General features: G+C 52.3%; 10 protein-coding genes across 10 annotated transcripts; 4 read left to right on the forward strand and 6 right to left on the reverse strand.

The window, feature by feature from the left end:
- The first annotated feature begins 130 nt into the window (after positions 1-130).
- Positions 131-1,981, forward strand: COCSADRAFT_37959 (uncharacterized protein). The gene is made up of 2 exons (XM_007702847.1): positions 131-284; positions 341-1,981. The coding sequence occupies exons 1-2, from the start codon at positions 173-175 to the stop codon at positions 1,843-1,845; spliced, it is 1,617 nt and encodes a 538-aa protein (XP_007701037.1). The 5' UTR covers positions 131-172; the 3' UTR covers positions 1,846-1,981.
- A 2,160-nt stretch (positions 1,982-4,141) lies between these two features.
- On the forward strand, positions 4,142-6,174 carry COCSADRAFT_191328 (uncharacterized protein). The gene is made up of 2 exons (XM_007703151.1): positions 4,142-4,630; positions 4,683-6,174. Exons 1-2 carry the CDS (start codon positions 4,349-4,351, stop codon positions 5,844-5,846), a joined length of 1,446 nt encoding a protein of 481 aa, XP_007701341.1. The 5' UTR covers positions 4,142-4,348; the 3' UTR covers positions 5,847-6,174.
- An 884-nt stretch (positions 6,175-7,058) lies between these two features.
- Positions 7,059-8,300, forward strand: COCSADRAFT_145223 (uncharacterized protein). The gene is made up of 4 exons (XM_007703152.1): positions 7,059-7,230; positions 7,320-7,375; positions 7,481-7,821; positions 7,881-8,300. Exons 1-4 carry the CDS (start codon positions 7,174-7,176, stop codon positions 8,039-8,041), a joined length of 615 nt encoding a protein of 204 aa, XP_007701342.1. The 5' UTR covers positions 7,059-7,173; the 3' UTR covers positions 8,042-8,300.
- A 95-nt stretch (positions 8,301-8,395) lies between these two features.
- COCSADRAFT_120120 (uncharacterized protein) lies at positions 8,396-11,063 on the reverse strand. Its single transcript, XM_007703153.1, has 3 exons — positions 10,542-11,063; positions 9,226-10,489; positions 8,396-9,155 (listed from the first exon to the last, which is right to left on the reverse strand). Exons 1-3 carry the CDS (start codon positions 10,944-10,946, stop codon positions 8,599-8,601), a joined length of 2,226 nt encoding a protein of 741 aa, XP_007701343.1. The 5' UTR covers positions 10,947-11,063; the 3' UTR covers positions 8,396-8,598.
- Positions 11,064-11,177: 114 nt separating this feature from the next.
- Positions 11,178-12,841, reverse strand: COCSADRAFT_337467 (uncharacterized protein). The gene has a single exon (XM_007703154.1). The coding sequence runs from the start codon at positions 12,637-12,639 to the stop codon at positions 11,320-11,322; it is 1,320 nt and encodes a 439-aa protein (XP_007701344.1). The 5' UTR covers positions 12,640-12,841; the 3' UTR covers positions 11,178-11,319.
- Positions 12,842-14,926, reverse strand: COCSADRAFT_337466 (uncharacterized protein). The gene is made up of 3 exons (XM_007703155.1): positions 14,667-14,926; positions 13,379-14,609; positions 12,842-13,330 (listed from the first exon to the last, which is right to left on the reverse strand). Exons 1-3 carry the CDS (start codon positions 14,872-14,874, stop codon positions 13,045-13,047), a joined length of 1,725 nt encoding a protein of 574 aa, XP_007701345.1. The 5' UTR covers positions 14,875-14,926; the 3' UTR covers positions 12,842-13,044.
- A 183-nt stretch (positions 14,927-15,109) lies between these two features.
- COCSADRAFT_145233 (uncharacterized protein) lies at positions 15,110-15,834 on the reverse strand. The gene is made up of 3 exons (XM_007703156.1): positions 15,687-15,834; positions 15,547-15,638; positions 15,110-15,500 (listed from the first exon to the last, which is right to left on the reverse strand). Exons 1-3 carry the CDS (start codon positions 15,782-15,784, stop codon positions 15,367-15,369), a joined length of 324 nt encoding a protein of 107 aa, XP_007701346.1. The 5' UTR covers positions 15,785-15,834; the 3' UTR covers positions 15,110-15,366.
- Positions 15,835-16,198: 364 nt separating this feature from the next.
- Positions 16,199-19,750, forward strand: COCSADRAFT_92547 (uncharacterized protein; the record flags this gene model as incomplete). The annotated part of the gene is made up of 2 exons (XM_007703157.1): positions 16,199-18,276; positions 18,421-19,750. The coding sequence occupies 2 exons, from the start codon at positions 16,199-16,201 to the stop codon at positions 19,748-19,750; spliced, it is 3,408 nt and encodes a 1,135-aa protein (XP_007701347.1).
- Positions 19,751-20,359: 609 nt separating this feature from the next.
- Positions 20,360-22,614, reverse strand: COCSADRAFT_37967 (uncharacterized protein). Its single transcript, XM_007702848.1, has 2 exons — positions 22,201-22,614; positions 20,360-22,147 (listed from the first exon to the last, which is right to left on the reverse strand). Exons 1-2 carry the CDS (start codon positions 22,435-22,437, stop codon positions 20,501-20,503), a joined length of 1,884 nt encoding a protein of 627 aa, XP_007701038.1. The 5' UTR covers positions 22,438-22,614; the 3' UTR covers positions 20,360-20,500.
- A 218-nt stretch (positions 22,615-22,832) lies between these two features.
- COCSADRAFT_93076 (uncharacterized protein) lies at positions 22,833-24,298 on the reverse strand (the record flags this gene model as incomplete). Its single annotated transcript, XM_007703158.1, has 5 exons — positions 22,833-22,926; positions 22,976-23,311; positions 23,448-23,858; positions 23,913-24,000; positions 24,049-24,298. 5 exons carry the CDS (start codon positions 24,296-24,298, stop codon positions 22,833-22,835), a joined length of 1,179 nt encoding a protein of 392 aa, XP_007701348.1.
- Positions 24,299-25,874: the final 1,576 nt, after the last annotated feature.

Genomic DNA, 25,874 nt, shown 5'->3' on the forward strand with positions numbered 1-25,874 from the left:
AGCTGACAATGGCTGGGACGCGTCGGCGCCAGCATACCTTAGCGGCGGCCGGGGAAGCCCCACCCGTCTGCAGGTGATCTCCAACCACGAACCGCCGCATCGTCATCCACCTCCTACAGCGCCTTAATACCTCACCTTCATAGCAGCATGAAGGTCCACCTCTCATGACATTATGCCAAACGACACAAAATTAGCCAGCTTGGCCTGTCAGAAGTGCCGGACACCCATAGACATCGATGCTTCTATTGACCAGCTCAACCCGGCTGCCTTCAAGCTGTTGACAGGTACAACCACCCCCGGGCTCTTTCTGGGTCCTGTTCTCATATTGATTGCGGTATAGACTCCGTAGTTTCAGGTCAGCTTCAGGCTCCAAAGATCTCGCCAAACCGCCAGTCGCGTCCTCCAAACCCTCCAGAACATCTCAAGACCTACCAAGATGCGATCAAAGATGCAAAGACACCTACATATAGACGCAACATCCAAGGCGCACCGCAATCACGAAGCTCAAATGGCCCTCAGAACCCCGCCATGTCGTTTGTCGACGTACACATGTCCGAGTCGATGATCAACCCACCCTCTACAGAACCAGTCCAAAATGCCAACGGCAAGACGCAAGCAGATTACGCAAAGGTTGATGGCAACGATAAAACAAAGCGGAAAGGCGCGAAGAATGGTCTGGGCACGGCGGGAGGTGCGAGTCTAGCAGATGGACTCGAGACGACGAATCGCATGTTCGAGATCCTATCGGCGCGCTCCGATATCGACCACCCGATATGCGTAGAGTGCACTGAGATCCTTATAGATGGGCTACAAAAACGACTTGGCGTAGCAACTCGAGAGCGCGACGCATACGTAGACTTCCTCCGGCGCGCCAACACCGACGTGCCGAGCGCTGAAGAAGTCAAAGCCGCCGAAGCAGCGCTCAAAGCAGCCAAGAAGGCCGAAAGCACCGCCATTACTCAGCTTGAGAACCTCGAGGCCGAAAAGGCAGAACTAGACAATCAGATTGCTGCCTTGGAAGCAGAAGCGCGGATACTGGATCAAGAAGAGAACGAGTTCTGGAAGAGCAGAAACGCTTTCAACACGACCTTGACCGAGTTCCAGAACGAGCGCGACGCTTTAGCCACAAGGTATGCTCACGATGCCCAGGTGCTGAACCAGCTGCAGAGAAGAAGCGTCTACAATGATTCTTTCAACATCACGCACGACAACCACTTTGCCACCATCAACGGTCTGCGCCTCGGACGGCTACCAAACCCGTATGTCGACTGGCCTGAAATCAACGCCGCATGGGGTCAGACCTGTCTGCTACTCGCTACTCTAGCAGAGCGTCTAGGCTACAAATTCGACGGCTATGAGCTTTGTCCTATGGGCTCCACATCAACTATTACGCGCATAGAGGCCAAAGGAGGGGCCTCGGCCGCCGAGTCAACAACAAGACATCAACATGCATCTACAGCGACTGCAGCTTCATCCCCACAGATATCCAAACAGCGTCTAGAACTGTACTCGTCGGGAGATTTCCCCATCAACTTTGGTTTCCTGCACCGCAAGTTCGACGCAGCCATGGTGGCTTTCCTCGAATGCCTCAAGCAGTTGGGCGAATTCGTTGAAAACCAAGCTCCTCCGAATGCTAGCGGCGTGGGGCCTCCCGGTAGCGGGGGCGGCGGGGGCGTCAAGATGCCGTACGAGATACGCAAGGATCGGATTCATGATCAGAGTATCAAGCTGGCGCTCAACAAGGACGAAGGATGGACAAAGGCGTGCAAATACACGCTCACGTGCTGTAAATATCTGCTCGCGCACGCAAACAATGTTGAGAGTAACGCTATGCGGAGACGGTAGGCTAGGCACAGCATGGCTAGATTGAGAGACGAGGAAGACGAATAAGAAGAGGGGGCTGGTAGTACAAGCATGCTTGTTTGTTTGTTTTTTCGAGATGGATAAGATACCCAAATATTGATTGATTCTTGCGACTTTTGCTCAGTGACGTATTGCTTTTCTGAGAAATGATGTCCGTATGTCGTTTCACCGGTAGACTCGGAAATAAGGATAGTAAAAACTATGGTATGCGGGATTGCGTAGTCACCAATGGTTTTGCTGGATGCCATCTCGTGTTGCACCGTCACCTCACACAGTGCTACTAGTGGACGGAATTCCCGTCATGCCTAGAGCCGTGCAGCACCATGGTACTGTAGTGCTGGGCTTTCCATCTTACCATTGGCACGGGACAGTTACCTAAAAGTAAGCTTCCTCGTAAAGAAACCCCCTTTGTATGGTGGGGGAGGATTCGTATTGCACCATGCCGTGGATATGTGTCGTCAGCCCTGTTGGGTGATGGATGGTGCCAAATCATTACGGAAGGTTGCCTCGGGTGGTTCAAATACTCGAGAGCACCAGAAGACTTAACAGGCTAAAGTTAACACAGTCCTGTAGTGGTGAAAGACAAGGATCGTCTCTCCAAGGGCGACCGCAGACTGCATTGATTACGCGGACCCGAAGTTGGGTTAGATTGACACGCCTGACCATTGAGTGGTGCAGCTGGCCCTCCCGCACCGGCCAACAAGCCAACAAGCACGGATACGGCATCCAGCACATGAGGCGGGATCCACCCGCTGAAACGAGCACGTCGTCAGCTTCGCCAGTGTCGACGGCGGAGACAAAAGCAAAAAGGCACGATCCTCTCGGTGGTGTTGCGGCTCTGGGCTCAGAAGACGGGGTCAGCTGAGTTGTACAGCCCCGGTGACTTTCAGGGTATAGTACTATGCGCTAAACAGATGAACAGGACAAGCCCGTGCTAAGAAAAAAGGTAAAAATCCAAGACGTGATTGGAAGCGGAATGTTCCTGCCGCGGCTAGGTCGCGGGTCTGGTAGCCCCAAGTAGGACAGACCCAGACACGGTACCACTCGGGGGCCGAGATGTTTTGCGGGGTAGCGTCAATCCTTAGCTCATAGAAACCAGAAGAATGAATTGCCCATGCCTGGGGGAATGGTGGTTGATGTTGTCAAGAGGCACAGGCAAATGCAGCAACCGGTCTGCTATGCGCGTTGGCGTGCGTAATTGCCTTCGACCCTGACGTGCTCGGAATTGCATCGACGCGTCTATGTAGTCAGTGGCGTGAGTGACAGAGCGGCGTACACCTGTGATTGTCTTGGAGTATGGGTGCGAGTGTCGTCGGTTCAAGTGGTGAGCTAAAGTAGTTCCCGTAAGGGGTATAATTCATGACTGTGGAGAAGGTGCATGGCGGGGAAGTTTTGAAGACGTAAGAAATTGCCAAATCAGCCCAGGTCGAGCACGATGGCGACGAGGCTAGGCTTCAACTGATGCAAGCGAGGGGATGTATACGTGTCAATGGAAGAGAGTGTCCATGCATCGTGAAGATTCTGCAGACAGGAGGGTTAAGGGGGTCCACGAGGCATGGCATCGTCAGGAGACGGGGGAAAAGCGCGAGGCTAAGAAAACGTGGACATCTGTGCATTTATTGAACAGGCGAGTCTTGACACGGAGATGGAAATACGGTGTGAATGGTAAGTACAGGGTGAAGCAATCACGATGGTGGTGCTTTTTTGGCGGAGCGAGGCGGAGATACAGGAGATGACGAGGCGGACAAGGAAAGGACGCCACAGGCTTGGAGGTGGTGAGAGCGAGGAGGAGGAGGAGGAGGAGGAGGCGGCTTCGTGACGAATCCGACTACCAAGGACGGACGGCATGCATCGGCATCGGCAGCAGGTGGGCGGCGTGGTGAGCAATGCAGGTCGCAGGTCGCAGGTCGCAGGTCGCAGGCTGGAGGCAGGCACGAGGGGGCTCGTCCGAGGATTTTGATGTGTCATGCGAGGTCAGGTGGCCTGCGGATTGAATTTCCTGGGGGTAATCGAAACGCAAAGGCCTGGCCCACGTGAAGCCAAATTTGAGCGTTGAATCGCCGCCCCAGCCCATCCGACGCGCCAAGCCACTGTGACGTAAAGAGAACCGAGCCTCCAAACTGCTCTGCGCGCCCCCTCATTGGTGCGCCTGCGCCTGTGCTGTGGAACCATTCACTCCTGCTGGCTTGTAGCCGTCTCGGCCCACCGTCCGGCTTGTTTGGCGCGGCTGCACAAAGCTGGGGAAGTCTTCGCCTTTGACTAACTCCGTACCACGGTGCCTGGTGTTAACTGTCTGAATAAATCTCTGCTCGCCCGTCACTGGTGGCGACTATAAGACTCACGGGCTGCCTCCTCTCTTGCTTTATATATCAAGCCAACCTACGCCTCTCCAACTGCACTACTCACCACCAACCACGCCACTTGTACTACACACGCACCTTGTACCACAGCGACATCGACCCACCTTGCCCTTGCCGCACATTCAATGAACATCAACGACTTCCCGTACGAAATCCTTTCTCAGATCCTCCACGAGGTTACCAAAGCCAATGTCCGCGAAGGTCCAACATATACCTTTGGACTACAGCAAGCGCCATTGCCACTAGAGAGGGCCAAGCTCCAGCGCTATGTGAGGGGCCCCGTTCCCCCAGAGCTTCTCAAGTGGGATGCCACTGCCACACTCCGTTCCGTCTGCTGGACGTGGCATGAGTGGGCTTTGGAGCACTCGATCAAGGATGTCTACATTCGCCGCTGGAAGGGTGGAGAGGTAAGCAACATCCCAAGCTTTCACTTAGTCCTACCATGCTAACCATATCCAGCGATGGGCTGAGCTCTCCAATAGGCGAGAAAGCTACCCGCTTTACGAGCTCATTGACCGTCCAACTGGTACGGCTGTGTACCGTGACCCATTCGCTTCCCTTAAGCGGACAGTCAAGATTTGCAACGACTACCCCCAAGTAGCTTCCAAGATCAAGCGCATGTGGGTCCATGGCTTCTACACCGCCGAGACCGACCGCCTTATTTTCGACTGCTTGACGAACTGTGTTAACCTTACCTCCCTTTCTATTCCGTGGACCACTATTAGGCACGTGGATGCCAAGGCCTGGCGAGCCATGTTGACAGGTAGCGGCAAGTCACTCCAGTCTCTAGAGCTGCAGTGTGTCGATCCCACATCGCAGCAAGCAGCCGACAAGGACAACCTCGTCGATCTAGAGCCCCTCCAGTCGGTCAACTTTAGCCAACTGCGCCGTTTGAAGATTTTCGGCGACACATCGTTCATGCCCATCACCGACAATGACCTGTTCGCCATTGCTCGCACTGCCACTCAGCTCGAGGAGTTCCACCTGACCTGCAACTCGTCCATCACCATTGATGGTGTTATGGCGATTGTCAAGGCTTCTCGCCAGACACTCCGCGTTTTGGAGCACAGCCCGCGATCACAGGATGGTTTCTGGCACCCACACCCTGGCTCCCCAAGTGACAGCGAGCATCTTTGCGATACCTTCCGCAACTGCCCAAAGCTGGAGACCCTGTCCATCTCTCTCCCATCTGTGTGCTCCCACCTCTTCTCCAACCAGGATGCCAAGTTTGCGGGTGACTTGCAAGTTCGTGCCCTGCATTTGTGCGAGCATGAGCACGGTCGCTCTACCCACGAGGCTACCGACGCCCTGCAGAAGCTACTGGAGCAAGCGCGCCGCTTCATCCGGCTCCGCGCTGAGAGCGCCATTCCTCGCGAGCTCTACATTGAGCTCTTCTTCGCAGACTGCATCTTCGAGCCAGGCTTCCAGGCCGTGCACGGCGACTTTTCCTTGGCCCAGATTTCGTCCGAGGGATACTGGCCGCAGAACGTCGAGTTCAGCGGAAAGGGGCCCTACGGAAGCACCGGTCTGTACGGAAAAGAGGAAGAGGCGCAGTTCCAGCGCATTCACGAGGCCGAGTTCCTGGCTGGCGTCCACAGGAGGCTTCATTCCATTCAGACTTGAATGTGCATCATCCGACCAACAAGCGATCGTCTTCCTTTCTTCTGTATACCATTACTACAACTTGTTTTACGACATAACGATCATATGCATGAGCGGCAGGCCTGGAGCCAGGAGAGATACCAGGCTGAAGCAGCCATATTCGATTCATGCATTTCAAAGGGTTTGAAAAATTTGACTACAAAGGCATGGGTTTCTGTCTTCAAAAAAGCGGTTTTCAGCGAATTTGCATTTAAGCGTCGGCAGTCTGTTTTTTTGCTTGTTAGCGTTGTAGCGTTCATAACCGGATACCATTGTACTGTAATGAACAAAGTTTCTACGTGTGCACTTTTGGTTCCAACTGCCCTTTGTATATGTGCATATTGCGCCCCATCTGCGGGAAAGTTTCCACGGCTATGAAAAGCAATGACGACGTGTCGTTGGAAAATTTTAAAAAGGCCTGACAGCCTTATCAGAATCTTCACCGCACGCCTTTCCCCCTCCCGCCTTGGCGATCATCAGCCCCCGCAATTGCAGCCTTCCAAGCTGCTTGTCTCAAGACGGAAAAGCCCAAGGTACGGGATGCCCCTCCGTGCTTACACAGCCAACAGTAAGCTCTCCTCTAGTCCTCGAGCGGTCGCCATTTGCTCTATCTGGAGCTTAGCCGTGCGCCCATTCTTAGCACAACCACTGTTATACATCGGTGTGTATGCAACGCCGCAGCACCACCAACAGCGATAACATAAGGGTGTTTGCTGATGACCAATGTTCGGAATGTATCCGCAGTGTCTCGGACCATTTCATGCCGGAGGTCCGGTAGCAGCGGTGCATTGGGGGTTTTTTTTTGGGGAGGGGCGGTTATCGGATGGAGACCTGCGCGATGTTGACAGACTTTCAAATCCTTACCAAGCAGTCATGTAATCGAGAATTCAGGCAGAAGAAAAATGGATCCATGACGCTACTGACGCTACTGCGCTGGGGATAAAAGTGGGAACGCACTATACCCGCCTGGGATAGGTATGGAGGGGCGTCGCTGCGCGTTTGCAATGCTCTGTGGAATCGGCTGGTCTGATAACGGCAAAGTTTGGCTCTGTGGACGGGGGTACAGGTGCGACGATTGGACCGGCGTGGGCACATCCAGCTTGCATCATGTCATGTAGGGAGAGATGGGGATCGGATATGAGGGTTAGCGGGTATGCTGCCATGTTTTGCGTGCTGGCGCATGCTGTCTGGGCTAACAGCTATAAGATGCAAGGCTTGCCCCTCTCCTTGAGCTTCATCTGCAGCTTTATCCCAATTCTTCCGCTCTATTACTTCTCTCTACACTGTTTGATACCCCTAGCTATTCAAGATGGCGCCCAAGATTGCAATTGTCTACTACTCCATGTACGGCCACATCAAGAAGCTGGTATGTTGACACTGTCGCGGCATGCAAGCTGCCGTGGAGCACCCTGGTGGTACCGAGAAAGAGAACAACATCACTAACTGCAATTCCAGGCCGATGCTGAGCTGAAGGGTATCCAGGAGGCTGGTGGTGACGCCAAGCTCTTCCAGTATGTATCTTCCGATATTCCACAACATTCCATATCCTAGCACCCCCTCAATTGCAACCTTCCCACGCTCTACTCCGAGTACAACATGGTCTAACAATAACACAGGGTCGCCGAGACCCTTCCCCAGGAAGTCCTCGAGAAGATGTACGCCGGCCCCAAGGCTGCCGATGTCCCCGTCCTTGAGGACCCCTCTGTCCTCGAGGAGTTCGACGGTATCCTCTTCGGTATCCCTACCCGTTACGGAAACTTCCCCGCCCAGTTCAAGGCTTTCTGGGACAGGACTGGCAAGCAATGGCAGCAAGGAAGCTTCTGGGGCAAGTACGCTGGTCTCTTCGTCTCCACCGGTACTCAGGGTGGTGGCCAGGAGAGCACCTGCTTGGCTGCCATGAGCACCCTCGCCCACCACGGCTTCATCTACGTGCCATTGGGCTACAAGACCACATTCGGTAAGTTTGACAGACATATTCTTACTTGATGGCGCGAAAAAAAGCTAACATTTTCTCAGCCGACCTTGCCAATCTGAACGAGGTTCACGGTGGCTCCGCCTGGGGCGCTGGTACCTTTGCCGGCGGTGACGGCTCCCGCCAGCCCTCTGAGCTCGAGCTGAGGGTTGCCGCTGCCCAAGGCAAGGCCTTCTACGAGGCCGTTGCCAAGGCTCACCAGTGACTAGATGATGGTACTGCAGGCGAAAAGAAGGCGGTAGAAACTACGACCGCTACGAGTAATGGCACTACACCTGCGCCAGCGGACAAGGCTTCTAGCACTCCTGCTGCTACTGCTGCTCCTGCTGCTGCAACTTCATCACAACCTCAGCAAAAGACCGAAAAGGACAAGGAGGGTCCTTGCGGACTGCCCTCAAAGTGCGATATCATGTAGATCTTCTGTCAAACCTACCTTCTTAATTTATATAAACGAAATGAATGATACCTTTTACGATACAATGAATCGCCTTATTCCATATGACAGACAGTCTTGTGTTTATTGGCAAAAAAAAAAGTCCCTAATCAGTTTCCAAATTCTACCTGTATGTAATTGGGTATACATGAAGTAACAAAATCGAAAAAAAAGAAGCTACCAAAAGAGAAAGACAAAAAAATAAACAAACCAATTGTATGATATCCATCCTTTGCTCCAAGAGAAAAACGCCGTGTCTAACCAAAACCCCTTTCCTATTCAAGGAAAGCAAAAAAGCGGGGCAAGAAGAGAGAAAAAACAACCCCAATCTACTCCCCCTTCCCATCCTTCTCACCATCATTCCCCCCCTTAACATGATCCTGAATAAACTGATCAACCCACTCCTCAATCCCATCCGCCTTATGCGTCAACCACTCCCACCAACTCTCCTCTCCCTTCTCCTTGTCCCCTCCCTCATCCCCTTCTTTACCCTCGTCCCCTTTTCCTTTATCCGCTGAACCCCCAGTAGGAGTACTAGGAGGCGTAGGTCGTGTAGGCGGAGCTTCGTTTTCCAGTGTAGCTCCCGTGTCGAGACCGGATGCGGAAGAGGTGATGCTGGAGAGGGGGTCGAGGAGGGAGGAGGAGGGCATGGCGGCGAGGTTCGTGGAGGGGAGGAGGTGTAAGGAAGAGGAAGAAGGGGTGGATGAGGGGGTTAGGGTGTAGGAGGTTACGGGGTCTTCAGGGGTTTCGTTTTCAGATGTGTTTGTGGAATCGTTGTTGTCGTTGTGCAGACCGATTGGTTTGAGGGGGAGACGCAGAGTGCCGTTGTTGGGGGCGGGCTGGAGTTTGATCGAGTCGCAGATTATGTTGTAGAGTTCGATGTTTTCTGTTGGGTGTTGTTAGCGGATGTGTTTCTTTGCTTACAAGTCCCACGTTCGATGGATACTGGTACTTACGGAATGGTTCCATCTGGCTACCCGGTTCATGCGGGAATGCTGGGCCTCTAGCTATGAAAATGGCGCGCATAAGCGGGTGCTCGTGGTCGTAGCCGTGTAGACCCCGAGGATGATAGACCTCGTGATTCTTTAGGCCTTCTTCAACGTCCCAATGGTCTTTCGTAACGATTGCCCAGCCCGTCTTGGGTACTAGCCAGAGCGGAGCTATGCGTTTGTTCTTGCTAAAATGGTATCGTTCTGGCATGTTCTCATCGCGGAGATAAACCTCGATATTGGGATTTTCGGCAGTACGGTTTTTGATTTGATTGTATATGCGATGGACAGCAGAAGGGTCTTTGGGCCGGAGACCGTAGAGAGGCCAGCCATCAGTGTGCGAGAGCTCTGCAGGGTCAACAAGGTCTTCAAGTTGAATAAGACGAGTGGCATCGGTTGTTGCCATGCCGTGGTCAGACACCACTACCACGTTGACAATGTTTGTGAGGTTTCGCTCCTGGAGGCCTTTGAAAACGTCTCCCATCATGGTATCAACTCGTGTGATGGTTTCCCGGATCTCCGTACTGTTGGGACCATATGTGTGACCATCACCATCTACGTCGGGAACGTACGCAGCAATGAGCTGGGGTCGAGGTGTAAGTGCAGTCGCACCGATATCCTTGGGACCGGGTAGATCAAGTAAACCCATGATACGATCTACTTTCCTGGATAGAATTTCCGAACCGTTGTATTTGTCAACATATGCAATTTTCTGATCCTGAATGTGGGCCTCGGAACCTGGCCACATATGTACTGCTGCCCGGGCATTCTGTTTCTCTGCCGTCACCCATAGGGGCTCACCTCCCCACCAGTGCGACTGCAGGCTTTGCGCAGGATGTGTGTAGTAGAACTCCTCCTTGAGCTCTGGGTCCCAGAATGTGTTGGATACAATCCCATGCGCTTCAGGATACAGGCCAGTCGCGAGCGTATAATGGTTTGGAAAGGTCACACTGGGGAAGCTAGGTAGCATGTACTTGGGCGATATGCCCTCTCGTACAAACTGATTGAGTGTGGGCGTAAGGTTGCGGTACAGAAAATCGGCGCGAAAGCCATCGAGAGATATGAGGATTGTGGTAGGCGCAAATAGCGAAGTACCATTCGATACCAGGGCGGCAGCGTCTTTGACATCTTGCGGGGTAGATAGGTTGTATGCAGTTGCGAGGAGGACGACGAAAAGAACAACTATGGCTATGTATATGCATATCCGACGGTATATGCCCTTTCTCCGTGCCTACACCATTATTAGTTTTCAGGGTGCATACAGAGGTGTTCACCCAACTTACCCTTCGCTGCGATTCATTCGCAAGCAACCGTCGTTCGTCGCTCTCTGAATTTCTCGGTATGAAGCTGGTGCTCGAGGCCCCGGTGCCCTCCTCCATGTCATACATGAGGGCGCTGGACTCCTCCTTGCTGCCTTTCCTGCGCGCTTTCGCCTTCTCCTTGACCCATTTCCCAACCTTGACACCTGAGCCTTTGCGGCCCAAGAAGCCTTTCTTCCCCTGGTTTTGTGTGAGGAGCTTTTCGCGCTCATCTTCCGAGTCTAGTATATCGTGGTCGTTCTGGGATAGCTCACCCGATGGCCTGCCATCGTAGCCTTCGTCGGAGCTGTGGTCGTAAAGCGTGCGTTCGTCGGTACCCGCATCTGAGCTTGCAGTCCTGTGCAAGTCGTCTTGCGACCGTGTAGCCATGATTGTCTCTTCAAGGGCAATATTACATGGCTATGCTCGAGGCCAAGATTGCGCAACAGAATCGTGTCCAAAAGTGTAGGGCGTGTCAGCGACCCTGGACCTGTTGCTTGGCGTCCGTGTTTCACTTGTGGAAATACCAATCATGACCATGCATGGACAATTAATCATGTCCAAATGCAATGACAGCTAGCCCGGTGCACATGATGATCATTGGAGGCAGCAATGAGCAATGCGGGGGGCAATTATTTAGCTGCAGAGCGACTTTAATTGCCTGCGCGACATGAGCGCATGCATGTGATGGGTCCTTCACTAAATTGGTCGCTGTCCAACCTATCTAATACCCTAGCACCCTCACCACTATTTATGCAAGTAATCAGGACATTAAGAACACCGCATCTCCATCAGCGTCAATCCATTCCAGTCCCGAACCAGATACTTTCCCCTTAGAGCAAAGCCACAAGACCAACCATGTATGCTCTACAATCTCTCCCCAGCAGTACAACTTGACTTGGCCCAATGAGCGAGAGGTGCGACCTTCTCGGTAGAGCATCACGCCCCAGCCGAGTTTTCCACTTGTGACTTGCTCACAGATATTGTTCCAAAATGCCTGCTGAAGCTGTGCGCTCCAGTGCGAACAGCTGATTAACCAGTACCCACGATCATCGGGTTTCGGCTTCTTCACTATCCTGATTGGCTTGAAACGCTTCGGATTTTGCTGCTTGAGCGCTGCTAGTTGTGGAGTGATTTGAGAAGGCAGAGTACCCGGTCGTGCTGTTGATATCTTGGGTTCTGGTGGATAGACGTCGATTTGAAGTCTGGAGAAATCTATAGGTGGCGCGACTTGACTGCTGTCTTCAGGGCCTTTTTCCTCGCATGTTGTATGCCATGATGCCGGTGATGATGGGATTAAAGCATCGTCTGGACTGACAGGCCTCTGGGATGTTGCAATAGCATCGGGGTTTGCAGACAGCTTCGGAGTAGGCATAGGTGTCTCTGCTACGCTACTCGCCGCTTTCAAGCGCATACTTCGTCGACGTTCTGGAAAGTCTCTCTTCGTATCAGGTGTTGCTGTGACTAACGCTTCGATGGTACTATCTTGAGTCCGTTCTTCATCCGTATCACTTGCAGGTGTGTCGTCATAGTTCTTCAGATAACTCTCCTGTAGTTGACTGTGAAGAACTTCAGTAGCCAGTTGCGTGTTCTCAACAAAGCCCAGGTCGACATCGGCTGGAGTACCTGGAACCTCTTGCACTAGCAGATTTCCCTTGGTGGAGCTCGACCTGAGGCTTCTTCGGTATTTCCCATCGCGGTATGCATGCTCTGATTGAGCAAGTCGACCGAACATGAGCGGTGAATCATCTTTGACTGCATGATCATCAGACCGAACAGTAGCATTTTCATGATTCTTGAGTTCATCCACAGATAAATGTGATGGGAAGCTGCCGTAAGAATCTTTGCTCATAGATAAGTTAGAAGTGTCCGCGGTGCCTCGGAATGAACTCCCTTGATCTGGAGCTGTAACATCATTCAGCCTAGACGGGGCAGATTGATTTACAAGATCAACCTGTCGAGAACTTCCCCGATGAGATACATCTGCCTCAAATGTAAGATAGGCATCGGCCAAAGACTGGTAGAGTTGGTCGCTTTGTCGCGTAGTTGGGGCAGAGATGTGAACCAACAGTTCATCAATCATGGCTGAGGTCGACCGGATGTAGTTGATACAGTCGTATAGCCATGATAATATTGTTGCTACTCAATCCATGTGGCACACGCGATGGATAATCCAGAACGTGTAGTTTACATCGAAAATGCAAGTGAAAGGAGGTGCAGGCGTGAGGACTGGGGTAGCTTGGCAGCCATGGCCTGTGCACGCCCCCATCTATCGAATCGTAATTCTCAAGACAACAACGCTTGACCAATTAGGTGACAATTTGTCTCACATTGAAAAAAACGCATGTACTTTCTCGTACCATAAAGACAACGCGCGTTGAGTACTGTCATTCAATGACATATCGTCCATCATGCATGTAGTCATAGACCCAACCCTACGGATATCGCTGGAAAGAAAAGAAACATTGTCCACTTGCTCGACACAACTCTACTCATCGTTATCTTCAGTCGGCGCCTGCAGCTCCTCGATTTCCTCCTCGTCGAAGGTGTTGAGAGGGACAGAGTACAAGCGGAGAAGAGACTTGTTGGGGTCCTTGACAAGAACGTACTTGCCATCGTCCATGCGAAGGACCATGTCGACAATGGTACGGACGATAGCCCATCCGTTGTTGAGGTTGAGCGCCATCTGGGCGGCGAAGTCGCGGGGCTTGTTAGTGAGCACACCGAGGATGACGTGATCATTGTTGTTCTTGGGGTTGGCTCGAGATACGAATCTAGACTTATGTTAGCAATTTCTCGGCAGGAACAATTGTTAAACATACCCGAGCTTCATAGTGTCAGCCTTGGCGAGGATACTCTGCACAGTCCATCGAGCAAGCTTGCAAGAGTTGTTCTTCATTTCAGTAGCAAGGACAGCACCTCTCTGGCTTGCAAGCTTGGTCCTCCAATCCAAAGCTCCGCCGGCTCCTTGAGCCTTGTTGTCGAATTCGTTGAGCGCCTTGATGGTCAGATATTGGTCCTCGCCGTTGATGTTGTTCTTGACAACAGCGTCAAGCTCGGTTCGGACAATCAGGTGCAGCGGCTCCTCATCCTTGTCCAGGGACAGGTCGAATCGGCGGTACCTGTATGCCTTGGACGCTGGCGGGTCGGTCTCGACCTCCTCGTTGTAGAAGGGGTGCTCGTGGGGCATGTTGACCTTGTTAGTCTCTGATTCGGTAACGACCTGGAGGGGGAAGACGTTATTGATGTGTGTGGCTTCGAGCATCAAAGCGCCTGGGCTGTTGATCGAGTCCTTGTTGCCCTCGGAAATCTCGAGCGGCGCATCTGCAGCGTTCTCGTTGACAGTGACCATGTCCAGACTTGATCCATCGCGCTTATCAATGAAGACTTTGTTGTCCCTCTTGGTGAAGACCAAATCCCATGAGTAGACAGACTTGGTAGCGCACATGAGCATTGAAAGAATGTTGTCGGTAGCAAAGACAGTAGCCTCGTCTTTATCGGCAAGCTCCTGCAGAACAGGGTCACTGGAAGTAGTGACATTGTAGGCGGCACGGTCGAGGACGTTGAGTCTGCGTTCGGAAGTCTTAGCACCGGGCTGCTTGTCGTAACTGCGATCGTAGTAGTAGAGGAAGCCGTATTTGTCAATGTCCTCGCCCTCGTGGGTGTCGAGATTGAGCTTGCTGAGGCGAGAGAAGTCAATCTCCTCCATGACGCTCCACTCGGGCTTGACCTGCACAGAGGCATCGCGGTTACGCTGGGGTTTGTCGTCCCTCCAGCCGAAGCGGCGTCCTCCTCTTCCACCACGGCCACCGCGGTTGTCATACTGCTGTCCGCCACGGCCGCCAACACGCTGGAAGGTGCCCCGTCCTCCCCGTTGCGCTTGTCCGCCACGCGCACCACCCCGTCCACGGAAAACAGTGCCGCCGCCACGTCCGAAGCCTCGTCCTCGGGCCGATGTTCGTGTGTTGTCGACAACGGAGAAGGTCGCCTCCTCCTCGGCAGCCTGGATGGCGAAGGGGTTGGTCTGTTGGTTTGCACCGTACACTTGCTGGTCTGTGGAACTTGATTAGCCTCTCGTAATCCTCTTTCTCGGCCCAAATACCAACGTACCCCGGTAGTTGCGGTTGCCATACTGCTGGCGTCCTCCGCGCTCACGGTCTTTGCCCTCAGTCCAGTCGGCCATGCGACCCAGTTTGTCGGCTTTGGAGTAGGGCGCAAAGGGCACGCCATCGAGCATCGTCTCGTTGGATACTGTGGGACCCCATGCTTGGGTATCGGGGAGCGCGGACACGAGGTCCAGAAGGGATGCTGGAGCCATGTTGTCGAGTCGTGGTTCTGCTGTCACTCACACTTGGTGGCCGCTGCACACGAAATTGCTCGAGGTGGGCTGCCAAGATTACGCCGCTAAGGAAAAGCGAAAGCCCGTACCCCGCGCTAGCACACAGGCCTGCCACTGGCCACTCGGCCTGTCTGGCACCAACTACATGTGTACTCTAGAATACTGCAGCCTACATCAAGATATGTCACAGCAATTAGAGAGCGTTTACGATCATCTCCAGGAGCTCTGTTTGGCCATCGAATCTCATATCAAATAGCTACGATTTGAGACAGCTGCACTACGCGCCAAGACTTTTATTTTCTTTGGAACTAACAGGTTACTCCTCTTGAGATCAATTGCCCAAGATTGGAACTAAACATGGAATTGCAAACAAAGATGTTGAAAGTCCAAAACGAAACTCGGCGCAGAAAACTCGACGTTGATGGTTTGCCGCTTAGCGCCTCCCTATTGCTCAAAGCAAACAACAAGATGCTACATTGTCTTCTTCGACTTCTCTGCCTCTTCCCGCATTTCCTCTTGGTCGTCCCTAAACGCCATAACGATGTATGCAATCAATACAACATTCGCCATGAGTGCTGCAAGACCACCGGCGTATGTTGCGTTGCCTGGACAGAGTCAGCAACCCCTTTGGACGCATGTCCAAGTGCTTACCCTGAAAGACGAAGTTGACGGTAAAGAAGTAGGTGCCAATGGGCAAAGTGATCATGGCAAAAGTGAAACTCATCAATTTCCAAATAACGGACCTGTCGGCATGAGCCAGTGTAACGTGCACAGCATCCAAGACAACTCACGTTGGCACCGCCGGTGAAATGTTTGATGGTCCTGGTGCACTCTTCCCATCGTACTCAAGGGAGGACTTGCCTTCGCCGACATTTCTTCTGGTCGTCATGTTGGTGGTGTATGTAAGTAGCGTTGTGTGGTGTCAATTATGTATGTAAGTATGCAAGCGACTGGCCCTGGCACAGCCAAAAGCAGTAACGTAATGGGCACACTGGAGGTCCAAGCGCCCAGATTCTCCCCAACGCGTTGAGTGCTTTCTTCACGCGTAGTCATGTTTCTGGCGATCGCCGCCACTGGTTTTTAATTATCCTCTTTTCCCTCCTTGCTCTTCTGCATAGCACACGCGTACTTACAGCGCCATGTCGGCCGGTTTATAGTGCATTATCCTTTGTCTTAATTTTGTCCTGTTGAACCCTAGTCGCCAACCCGTCGTCTTCTTCCGTAACTACACGCGAGGCGGCCAAGTCGACGACAGTGCTTTGGCCCCCTTCAACCCGACTCGGTACTGCAGCACTGTCACACAATGTACCGTCGCGACCCTATAGTCTCTTCATCACCTCCTCCTGTCGGATCACGCGCTACTTCGCATAGCGACGACGACGATCAACAAGATCCTTACGTCACTCAGCCTACGCAAATTCTCGCTGAACACTCGCCCTTCTTCCCAGCGCCTTCCGATACCACGCAACCCACGCAGCCCACACAAATCCTCACACCGCGCGCAAACCGAATCCAACACACAGCCTCCTCGCAGTTGCAAGTCCCCCGCTCGTCTCCCACTATTCAGCGATACTCATCGCCCGTCATGTCGCCAACCCAGTCGCAACGGCCGTATGGAGGCTACAGCAACCCAATGGCACCTCCTGGTACAAGTTTTTTCCCTCCGCAAGCCGTCCGTAAGCCAATCGTCGATTTAACATCGGACGATCCCCCTGTCGAACGCGATCCAGACGAAGACGAGTCCGAGTACAGGTCTAATATACCGCTGTCAAAAATCGAGATGGCCTCCATGGCGTCGAGAATTGAGGAGACACCGCAAAAACCAACTTGGGATCTCTCCGGATTCAAATACAATGGTGACCAGTCGCGAAAACGACCGTCTGAAGGGCCTGCCTCGAGTTCGCCACCGAAGAGACAAAAGCCCCTCCCGCGGCAAGGAGGACCTTCTCGTGCTCTGCCTGTAGATTTGACTGAAGACTCAAACATGACCTTGGAGGATATAACCGACTTTACCATGCAGCGCAACATAAAGCGGTTGCAGGCTATATATCCTAATCGATCAGTGAAGCAGCTACACGAAGCACTACTTAAGAAGAAGGGCGAATTTTCAGATGCATGTTCGTACTTAGCAGAAGAGGAGTCTGAAGACGAGTTGCTTCGGTCTCCACAGCTTGGAGTGGCCCAAACCAAGTCAATGCCGACTGTAAAGAAGACCGCACAGCGTGGTTTGAAGCAGCCTGTGCAATCATTACAGAACAAATATTCAAAGTTGGGAGCGACCCAGAACAGTCCTGTAGTGATTGACAGTCCCGAGAAGGAGGCACCAAAACGGAAAGGCAGACTTGTTAGCGGAAGAGATCGCAAGCCGAAGATGGCGTTTTCGTCCTCACCAGAACCCACTCCACCACGACCGCAACAAAATCCAAAGAAGCAAGCGCCAATTATGGTCTCTTCAGATGAGGATGAGGGTATCGATGCAGAGCTTGTGAATGATGACGACTCAGAGGCAAGCGCAGCTCCAGAGAACAACTTCAGCGACGATGCCTTGTTGAACTTCTTCAACACTTGCACTGTGGAGGCCATGGTTGACTTGTCGAGTCACAAGGAAGAAGACATCAAAGAGATATTCAAGGAACGCCCGTTCGCCTCGCTTGATGCTGTTCGAAAAATTCACGTAGACCTTGCACCGGCCGAGAAAGGCAAGAAGAAGGCTCGCAAGCCGCGTATTACAACAGGCGCAAGGCTCGTAGAATCTACCGAAGGCATGTGGAACGCCTACTCGACCATTGACTCGGTGGTCAAACAATGTGAAGCCCTTGGAAAACCAATGGTTGCAGGCATGGCACGATGGGGAATCGACATCTTCGGCGCGTCTACTGAGGAAGGAATGGATGTTACGAGTCTAGATGATAGTGATACCAACTCAGCACGGGATTCCGGCTATCATACACCAAAGAGCAGCAATAGCAGCGATACCGAATCCAAGAGCATACGCAAAGCAGCCAGCCGTACAAAGCTGCTCAAACAGCCCTCAATCATGAATGACGACATTGAGCTTAAGGACTACCAGGTCGTCGGTCTTAACTGGCTTAATCTTCTCTGGCAAACTGAGACCTCTGGCATTCTGGCCGACGACATGGGTTTAGGAAAAACCTGCCAAATCATTGCTTTCTTGTCGCATCTGAAAGAAGAGGGTAGCGGAAAGCCTGCACTCATTGTTGTACCTGGATCGACTCTGGAGAACTGGTGTCGTGAGTTTGAGCGCTTTTCAAGCTCCATCAACTTCACTCCATACTATGGATCTCAAGCTGAACGTTTCTCGCACCAAGAGAGTATTCACCAGAACATCAGACAGGGAACGTGCGATGTAATTATCACAACGTACGATCTCACATTCAGGAAGGAAGATCTCATCTTTCTGAAAAAGTGCAGACCTGAAATCTGCATCTTTGACGAGGGACATATGTTGAAGAACGCCAACACGATTCGATACAAGAGCTTGATGAAGATTCCTACCAAATGCAGGATTCTATTGACTGGCACACCACTGCAGAACAGTCTCCAAGAACTCATGTCGATTCTTGGGTTCTTGATGCCGCAGGTGTTCTACGGCGATCAGCAGGAAGAAGTCCAAGAGATGTTACAAATCTTGTTCAAACACAAGGCCAAGACCATGGAGAGCGATTCGCACAGCTCTTTGTTGTCTGCTCAGCGTATCCAGCGTGCTCGCACCATGTTGATGCCCTTTATTCTAAGGAGGAAGAAGGCTCAGGTGCTCAAACACCTGCCGAAGAAGACTTCTCGCGTCGAATACTGTGAGCTCACAGATACACAAAGGACTCTATACAACGAGCAGTTAGCGAAGCAGCGTAAGATCCTCGAGGACAGAGCTGCGGGCATCGCTGTCAAAGATCATGCCAACGTGATGATGAAGCTCCGCCAAGCAGCTATTCACTCCCTACTGTTCCGTCACCGCTACGACAACAACACCATCCGGAAAATGTCCAAGGCATGTCTCAAAGAAGACATGTTTGCTGAGAGCAACCCAGACATTATATACGAAGAGCTCGAGCTCTACCAAGACTACCAATGCCACCAACTCGCCACCAAGTATCGAGCGCTCAAGAAATTCGAGCTCCAAGATCAGGAATGGATGGACTCGGGCAAAGTTACTGCGCTCCTCGCTCTGCTGAAAAAGTACAAAGAAAACGGCGACCGGGCCCTAGTCTTCAGCCAATTCACCTCCGTCATGGACATACTCGGCTGGGTATTCGACGACCACGATATCAACTTCATGCGCATGGACGGTTCCACCCCGATTCAAGAACGTCAATCCCTCATGGACATCTTCTACCAAGATGAATCCATCCAGCTCTTCATGATCAGCACCAAGAGCGGCGGCGCAGGCATCAATCTTGCCTGCGCAAACAAAGTCATCATCTTTGACTCGAGCTTCAACCCCCAAGACGATATTCAAGCTGAGAACCGGGCTCACCGTGTTGGTCAGACGAGGGAGGTCGAAGTTGTGAGACTAGTCACCAAGGGAACGGTCGAAGAGCAGATTTATGCCCTGGGCATTAGTAAGTTGGAGCTAGATAAGATGGTTCAGGGCGAGGAAGAGAGCGCGCCAAAAGCCAAGGGGAAGAAGAAGGATGAGCCGGCCGCCGGGGCGGCGCTGAGTAAAGCTGAAGAAGCGGGTATGGCGGCTGTCGAGATGATGATGATGCAGCAGTTGCAGTCGCCGCCTGATGAGAAGAAGAAGAAGAAGAACACTGCTGCTGGTGGTGCCACTGCGGATATCAAAGAGCAGTTTCTCTCTGGACTCAAGAGTGCGGGGCTGGATGTCGCGGCGTAAGGCGGGTAGTCTTCTAATTTTCTTGTTTTTTGTTCTTTGTATCGTTCTCGATTCCCACACCGCTGAGCTTTTAGATCATGGGGTTTACCAGACAAACGAACGACCTGCAATTTTGTTTTTTTACATACATACATCTTATGTCGAAGCTTACCAAATACCGTTGTCTCGACAAAAATCTAGCTTAAATATGTTTCGCGCGATATTTCACATCCATCTTTTTTTTTCTCTGTACGTACGTTAAAGTTATACCAACGAGCAAAAAAGAGCATCGAGCGAGCGTAGGCAGGCGTTTTTCAATACTTTTGCATCTGCCAGAAGAGAGAAAAAAAAGATAGAATAATGTAGATTCCCCAGTCGGAGCGTTTTTAATTCAACACTTTATTTCATATTTCCTGTTATTCTAATCCAGTCTCAAGTTTGCTATCTACTGCCACGATTGGGGAAGAAGTGGAGGGGGAAAAAAAAAGCTGGATTAAATACATACAGAAAATTTTCCAACGATAAACAAAAAAACAAAAACGGAGGTAGTGGTAGTAGTTAAAGGAGAGCTAGATAGATACAGAAAAACGAAGTGAGAAAGAGAAAAAAAAAGAAAAAAAAGACTTTGTTGTTGTCAATATACCCGTCTTCCACACTCGCGCTTCTAAGCCTAAAGAAGGCTATATACAAGTAAGTACCAACACACCTCACGATATTTAAACTTGTAGTTCTGGATTTTGGTACAAGAGTTTAAGCACACAGCGCCTAAGTCTAGTCTTTTACACTGACACCGGCTTTGTCCTGTGCTTTAGCGGGTTGCTCCTGGGTCTTGGGTTCCTTTTCGTCTTCTTCTTCTTCGCTGCTTTCCTCCTCGTCATCGTCACTATCTTCTTCGTCGTCATCCTCTTCTTCTTCTTCTTCTTCTTCTTCTTCTTCTTCTTCTTCTTCTTCCTCCTTCTTTGCTGGTACTGCTGCTTTTCCCTTTGCGGCTTCGCCCTCTGCTTCTTCCTCGTCGCTGTCGTCTTCCTCCTCGGAACTGCTTTCCTTGGTTAAGGCGGCAACAGGAGCAGCCCCGTCCTTTGTGGCTGCGCCTGTGCCAGCAGATTTGTCTGCCTCATCGTCTTCCTCCTCAGAGCTTTCTTCTTCAGAGTCGTCGTCTTCTTCGTCACTGCCCTCCTTGTCCTCCTCCTCTTTACTAGCTTCCTTCTGCATAGTGCTTACCGGGCCAGCACTCAGCGCGGGGTTCTTGGCGTCATCATGCATGGAAGGAGGTGTTTGGACCGGTTTCTGTACATCGGATATTTTGGGAATGCTCTTCGCGGCAGTTGCTTTCGATGTCTTTGCATCCTTTGGCTTTGCGTCCTTGGATCTGACTGCAGCTTTGCTAGCAGATGCCGAGGTCGCAGCCCTGCTGGTTGATGCAGAGGTTGCAGTTTTGCTTGTAGATGCAGATGCAGCTTTGGGCTTGGACTTTGGCGCAGTCTTTGGGATGCCAAAGAGACCAGTTGTAGGTTTCCGTGTTGTTGTTGTCGTCGTCGTCGTCGAAGATGATGATGCTTTTGGTATTTTAGAGCCTGTAGTGCTTGTCTTGGTATCCTTTGGTTTGACATCCTTTGACTTGACGTCCTTTGCTTTTGTATCTTTCGCCTTGGTGTCCTTGGCCTTGACATCTTTGCTCGCAGCGGGCTTGACTACCGCCTTCACACCCTTCTTTGCCTCGGTCTTTGCTTCGGTCTTTGATCCTGCCTTTGCTACAGTTTTTGCTCCAGTCTTTGGCGCGGCTTTTGCCCCAGTCTTTGGTTCAGCCTTGGCCTCAGTCTTTGGTTCAGTCTCTTCTTCGATTGCCGCCTCAGCTTTTGCCTCAACTTTTGCCTCGGCCTTCACTTCCGCCTCCGATTCTGCCTCGGCCTCCTCCTTTACATCTTCCTTTGCGTCTTCCTCTGCATCTTCCTTTGTATCCTCCTTTGCATCCTCCTTTGCATCCGCCACGACGCTGGGTGTAGCCGGTGTCGCAACCTTTGGCGTATCAGGTAGGGGGACGGACCGGGGCGAAAGAACACTCTTCAATTCTTCCTTTAATGGACTCTTGAGCATCGTAGCAGAAGTCGGAGTATTCGTCTTCTCGGCCAGCAACGGATTTGTAGTCTTGATATTGCCAGGAGTGGGCTTCAATGAAGCTGCCTTCTTTGCTGCCTCAGCACCCAACTCTCGAAGCGCAAGATTCGTCTCTGGGCTTAGGGTCGGGGTAGCATCTTCCTTTGCAGCTGCGCTCTTGAGCGATGTGGGCGCGGCGGTGCTGGCGGAGGCTGTCATGGGCGGCGGCCCTGGTTTGGCGGGAAAGGGGGTGAAGGCTGAGGTCACCCCCAGTGCCTCTCTGATCTCGTCGTATTCGTTCCATTCTTCAATCTCAGTGATGCCCTATGTCAATGTTAATCTTTATGTACTGGCTACATTGTGTCTATTGTACCTACACCTAGCACATATCCCTCCTTAACTATCAGGGGCAACTTCTTTCCACTTGCTCTCCGCTGGAACAGCTTCTTGGCTAGCTCGTCAGTAGCTGTATCTACCCCTTTAAATGGGATCTTGTTCGCTCTGAGAATTGTCTCGATTCGCGAGGTAGCAGTGATGATGTGCGAAGACCCGGCGGTCAGGGATGTGAAGAGGTATATGGTTGGGTCATTGTCGTAAACGCTGAGTTCGGTCATGGCTGGAGCTCTGCTGGGGTTGATGCAGTATGGACAGCTCTAATGTACAGAATGCGGTTATGTGGAAGGCAGAGAACGTAACGAGGGGAGATTAAATAGCACTACGCAGCTTTATGCAAGCATGGAACAAGTGGCAGCAATTGTGTGTTTCACGAGTAAGGTATGCTCGAGGGTCGAGGTGTCGAGCGCGAGCCCCTCGTTGGCGCGGGGTCTGGCTTGGACCCTGACTCAAAAATAGCCCGCCACATGCACAAGAAAGTCTCCGACGCGTCACCGTTCAAACTACATCATTTGTTTTGCGAAAACATGGCTTGCATTGCTAATCTCCACTTCAACATCATTACTTATTACCCGAAAACATATAAATACTGCTTCTTGTTTCTCGTGAATAGACATTATCCGATAGGTGGAGACCCATTTGAGAATTTGCCAGCAAGGACAGTCGTGAGCGCATCTCTGAGTTCAAACTCCTCGAGGACGGCACCAAATCTACCAAGCATTAGTAGGGACTAGCAGATACTCGGTACTCGTAACTTACCCGTAGCAGCGGACTTTGGCGAGGAGCTCTCCCTTGATGAGCTCGAAGTCCTCTTTGGATAGATCCCGCAGTCTGTCGTGCTGGAGGATCTTTGCCCAAACCATGATGGGCGTAATCTCCCCGTCAAGGGGTAGACGATTGCTCAAATCCAGGAGCTTCATCAGATCCGGCATGTTGACGTCGGGCATCTGGTGAGGATACTTCTCCTCGGGACAGTTTGTGATGTGCGCATCAGGAGGTGCCGTGGCCATGAGCGCGTGGCCGCTGATGTTCTCATCGGCATCATGGGCGCGTACCATCAGGAACTGCATGTGGTCCATACAAGGTCGCTCGAGCCTGTCCGAAACGACTTGTCAGAGCATATCTTGTCAAGATCAAAGAGAAACGTACGAGAGTTGAAAGAAATAAGGCAGAAAAGACGTAAACGCATTACTGCTGGGGTGGAGGAGAAAGATAGGGCGTTCGGTCGTACGTTAAAACGAAGTCTATGCCAATCTGGTCATAGTCCAGTCCTTGAGGCTGGTGATGGTGCTGCTGCTGGGCTTGATGCTGCAGAGTCAAGGGCTGACCGCTCATGCCATCGTGAGATGCCGAACCGCGTGTTGGTGGTGAGGTATAGCCAGTAGAGGCTGAGCCTGGTCCATAGCCTGACACGCTGCCTGTCGAACTTCCGTAAGTGGAGCTCCCAACTTGGGCCATGCCGTTGGAGGGCCGACCCGAAAGGTCAAAGGTGATGCCATGCGCCATGAGCAGCTCTCGGAGCCGTCTGTTCTCCTCAGCATAGGCGTCACGTTCACGCGAAGTAGCGGCAAATGTGTCTTTGAGACGAATGACCTCCTGTTCGAGAGCCTTGATATACAGCTCTTTTCTCTCACGATGTGTTCTTGCAAACAAGTCAGCATGTAATTGAGGTTGCGCATGGCTTTGCCGAGATTACCTTTGCGCCTGACGATTTAGCTCTTGTCTCCGTGTCAAGGCAGGCTTGCTGTCGGGCTTGGGACCCCTTCTCTTTGGTGGTTGTCCATCTTGTTTAATTAGCAATTATGAGTGGAACCAGACAGACATGGACGGACCTCGGGTTGTCTTCTTGTCGGTTAAGCTCTTGAAGAAGCCAAACTGGGCTAGAGGACTCTTTGATTCACTGCCTATGGATTGCCATTGCCCTGTACTCTCCACGTCCGGCGCGAAAGCAGCCAAGCTACCTCTCCTACTGCCTCCCATGCTTCCCATGCTCATCTCTGACAAACATTCAGAAGGTCGACGGGAGGCAGCAGGAGAAGGATAGTCGGTTGCAGCGCCGGCAGGAGGGTAGGTGGGCGCCATGGTTAGCATGTGTGCATTAGGCCAGGACATAAAGCGCTGATGCGACATTGCGTCTATAGATTAAAAGTTGATGAAGGAAATAAAAACAAGGACAAGCGTTCTGTAGGCGTTCTGTATGCGTATGTGTACCGAGCTGGGATGCGGGGAAGGGAAGCGTAGTATGGCCATGTATATGTAGCGTCCTCGAAGCCTCGTATCCAACTGAGGCAGGTAAAAGTTCGTCGAGTGGCTTGCCGTTCATGCATCGTTGTCAATGGCCGGCACATAGGACAGCCGTGAGGCTCGACTGGACGCTTATGCCGACGTGGGAATGGTGGGCTTGACCGAGACTCAATCTGTCTCTGCAGCTCCCGCTTAAGGTGTGTAGTATAGATGGAAAGGGAATCGAAGCATAGGCGGCCAATCACGAGGCCGAGGGTCCACATGCCAAGAACAGGATACAGGAGACGCGAAGCGGAGACAAAACACAACCAACGTCAAAGAGGAGGGTCTTATTAAAGCGCGCCGCACCAGATGAAGGCAGAAGGGAGGGGAAAAAAAAGGCAAACTTACCACTCCCGTTTGGATGACTCGAGTCACCGACCGAGGGGTCGGTCTTGATGGTGGCGGCCATGCTATGTGTGCTGCATGGATCAGCACCAGGTGCAGTTTGGCAACGGCGAATCCAAGAGTATCTGTCTGCGAGCGGTCCGAAGGCTGCTTGACGCTTTTGGCGGAGGAGCGTGGGTGGTGTGGAGAGTAGAGGCACACTAGTTGTCGACGTCTGTCAGCCCACACGCAATCCCTGTGCACATCCAAAACATACACACAGTCGTCAGATACTGCTTGCGACGGCAGACGGCGTCCACAAAGGTCAGGCTCGCACCCAAGGCGCTGCTGTCTGGTATTTGGGCACACGCGCCCAAGGCTTCCCGCTGGCTTCCGGATGCTGCTGAGGCGCACAGCCGACGATGGAGGGCGCGGCGGACTGTACTCTAGCCACGAGGTGGAGCGGTTGTGGGCGTGGGCGTGGGCGAGTAGCGACTGAGGCAATTGAGACGTGCGACGTGCTCTTGGCGTCGCAGGCGCGGAGAAGCTGGTGTAGCACAGCAGAGGACGGGGGATCTCTGGGCGACGACGGCTGAGAACAACTCTTACACTTGCGGTGCGATGTCGACGGTAGTTTAGTACCAATTCGCCCGCACCAGCAATGCGCTACCCACCCAAGCTGATCGGCGCGAGGGCACAGGCCCGCCCATGGATTTGGAAGACGAAGCGGCCAATGCACGGCGACAAGCCGACAGCAGCGTCTGGCCGAGCCATCAGCCCATGCCCCCGCGGGCATGGTCGTGAGCCACCCGCCCCGTCTCGACTGATGTCTAGTGCATCGTCACTGTCCAGGTACGGCGCTGCCCTCCATGTAGTGTACATTGCATGCATAGGGGCTCGAGCTAACCCGTCCTCGCCCTCTGTGTCCAGGTGGCGCCCTGCCATGGTCATGGCCATGGCCACATGCATCCCCGCGGCACGGCACCAAGGAAACCATCACGTCCCAAACACATCTACCCTACCCTACACTACCCACCAAAGGCCGTGA

This window comes from Bipolaris sorokiniana, assembly GCF_000338995.1.
Source record: "Bipolaris sorokiniana ND90Pr unplaced genomic scaffold COCSAscaffold_9, whole genome shotgun sequence".
In the NCBI taxonomy this organism is placed as follows: domain Eukaryota; kingdom Fungi; phylum Ascomycota; class Dothideomycetes; order Pleosporales; family Pleosporaceae; genus Bipolaris; species Bipolaris sorokiniana.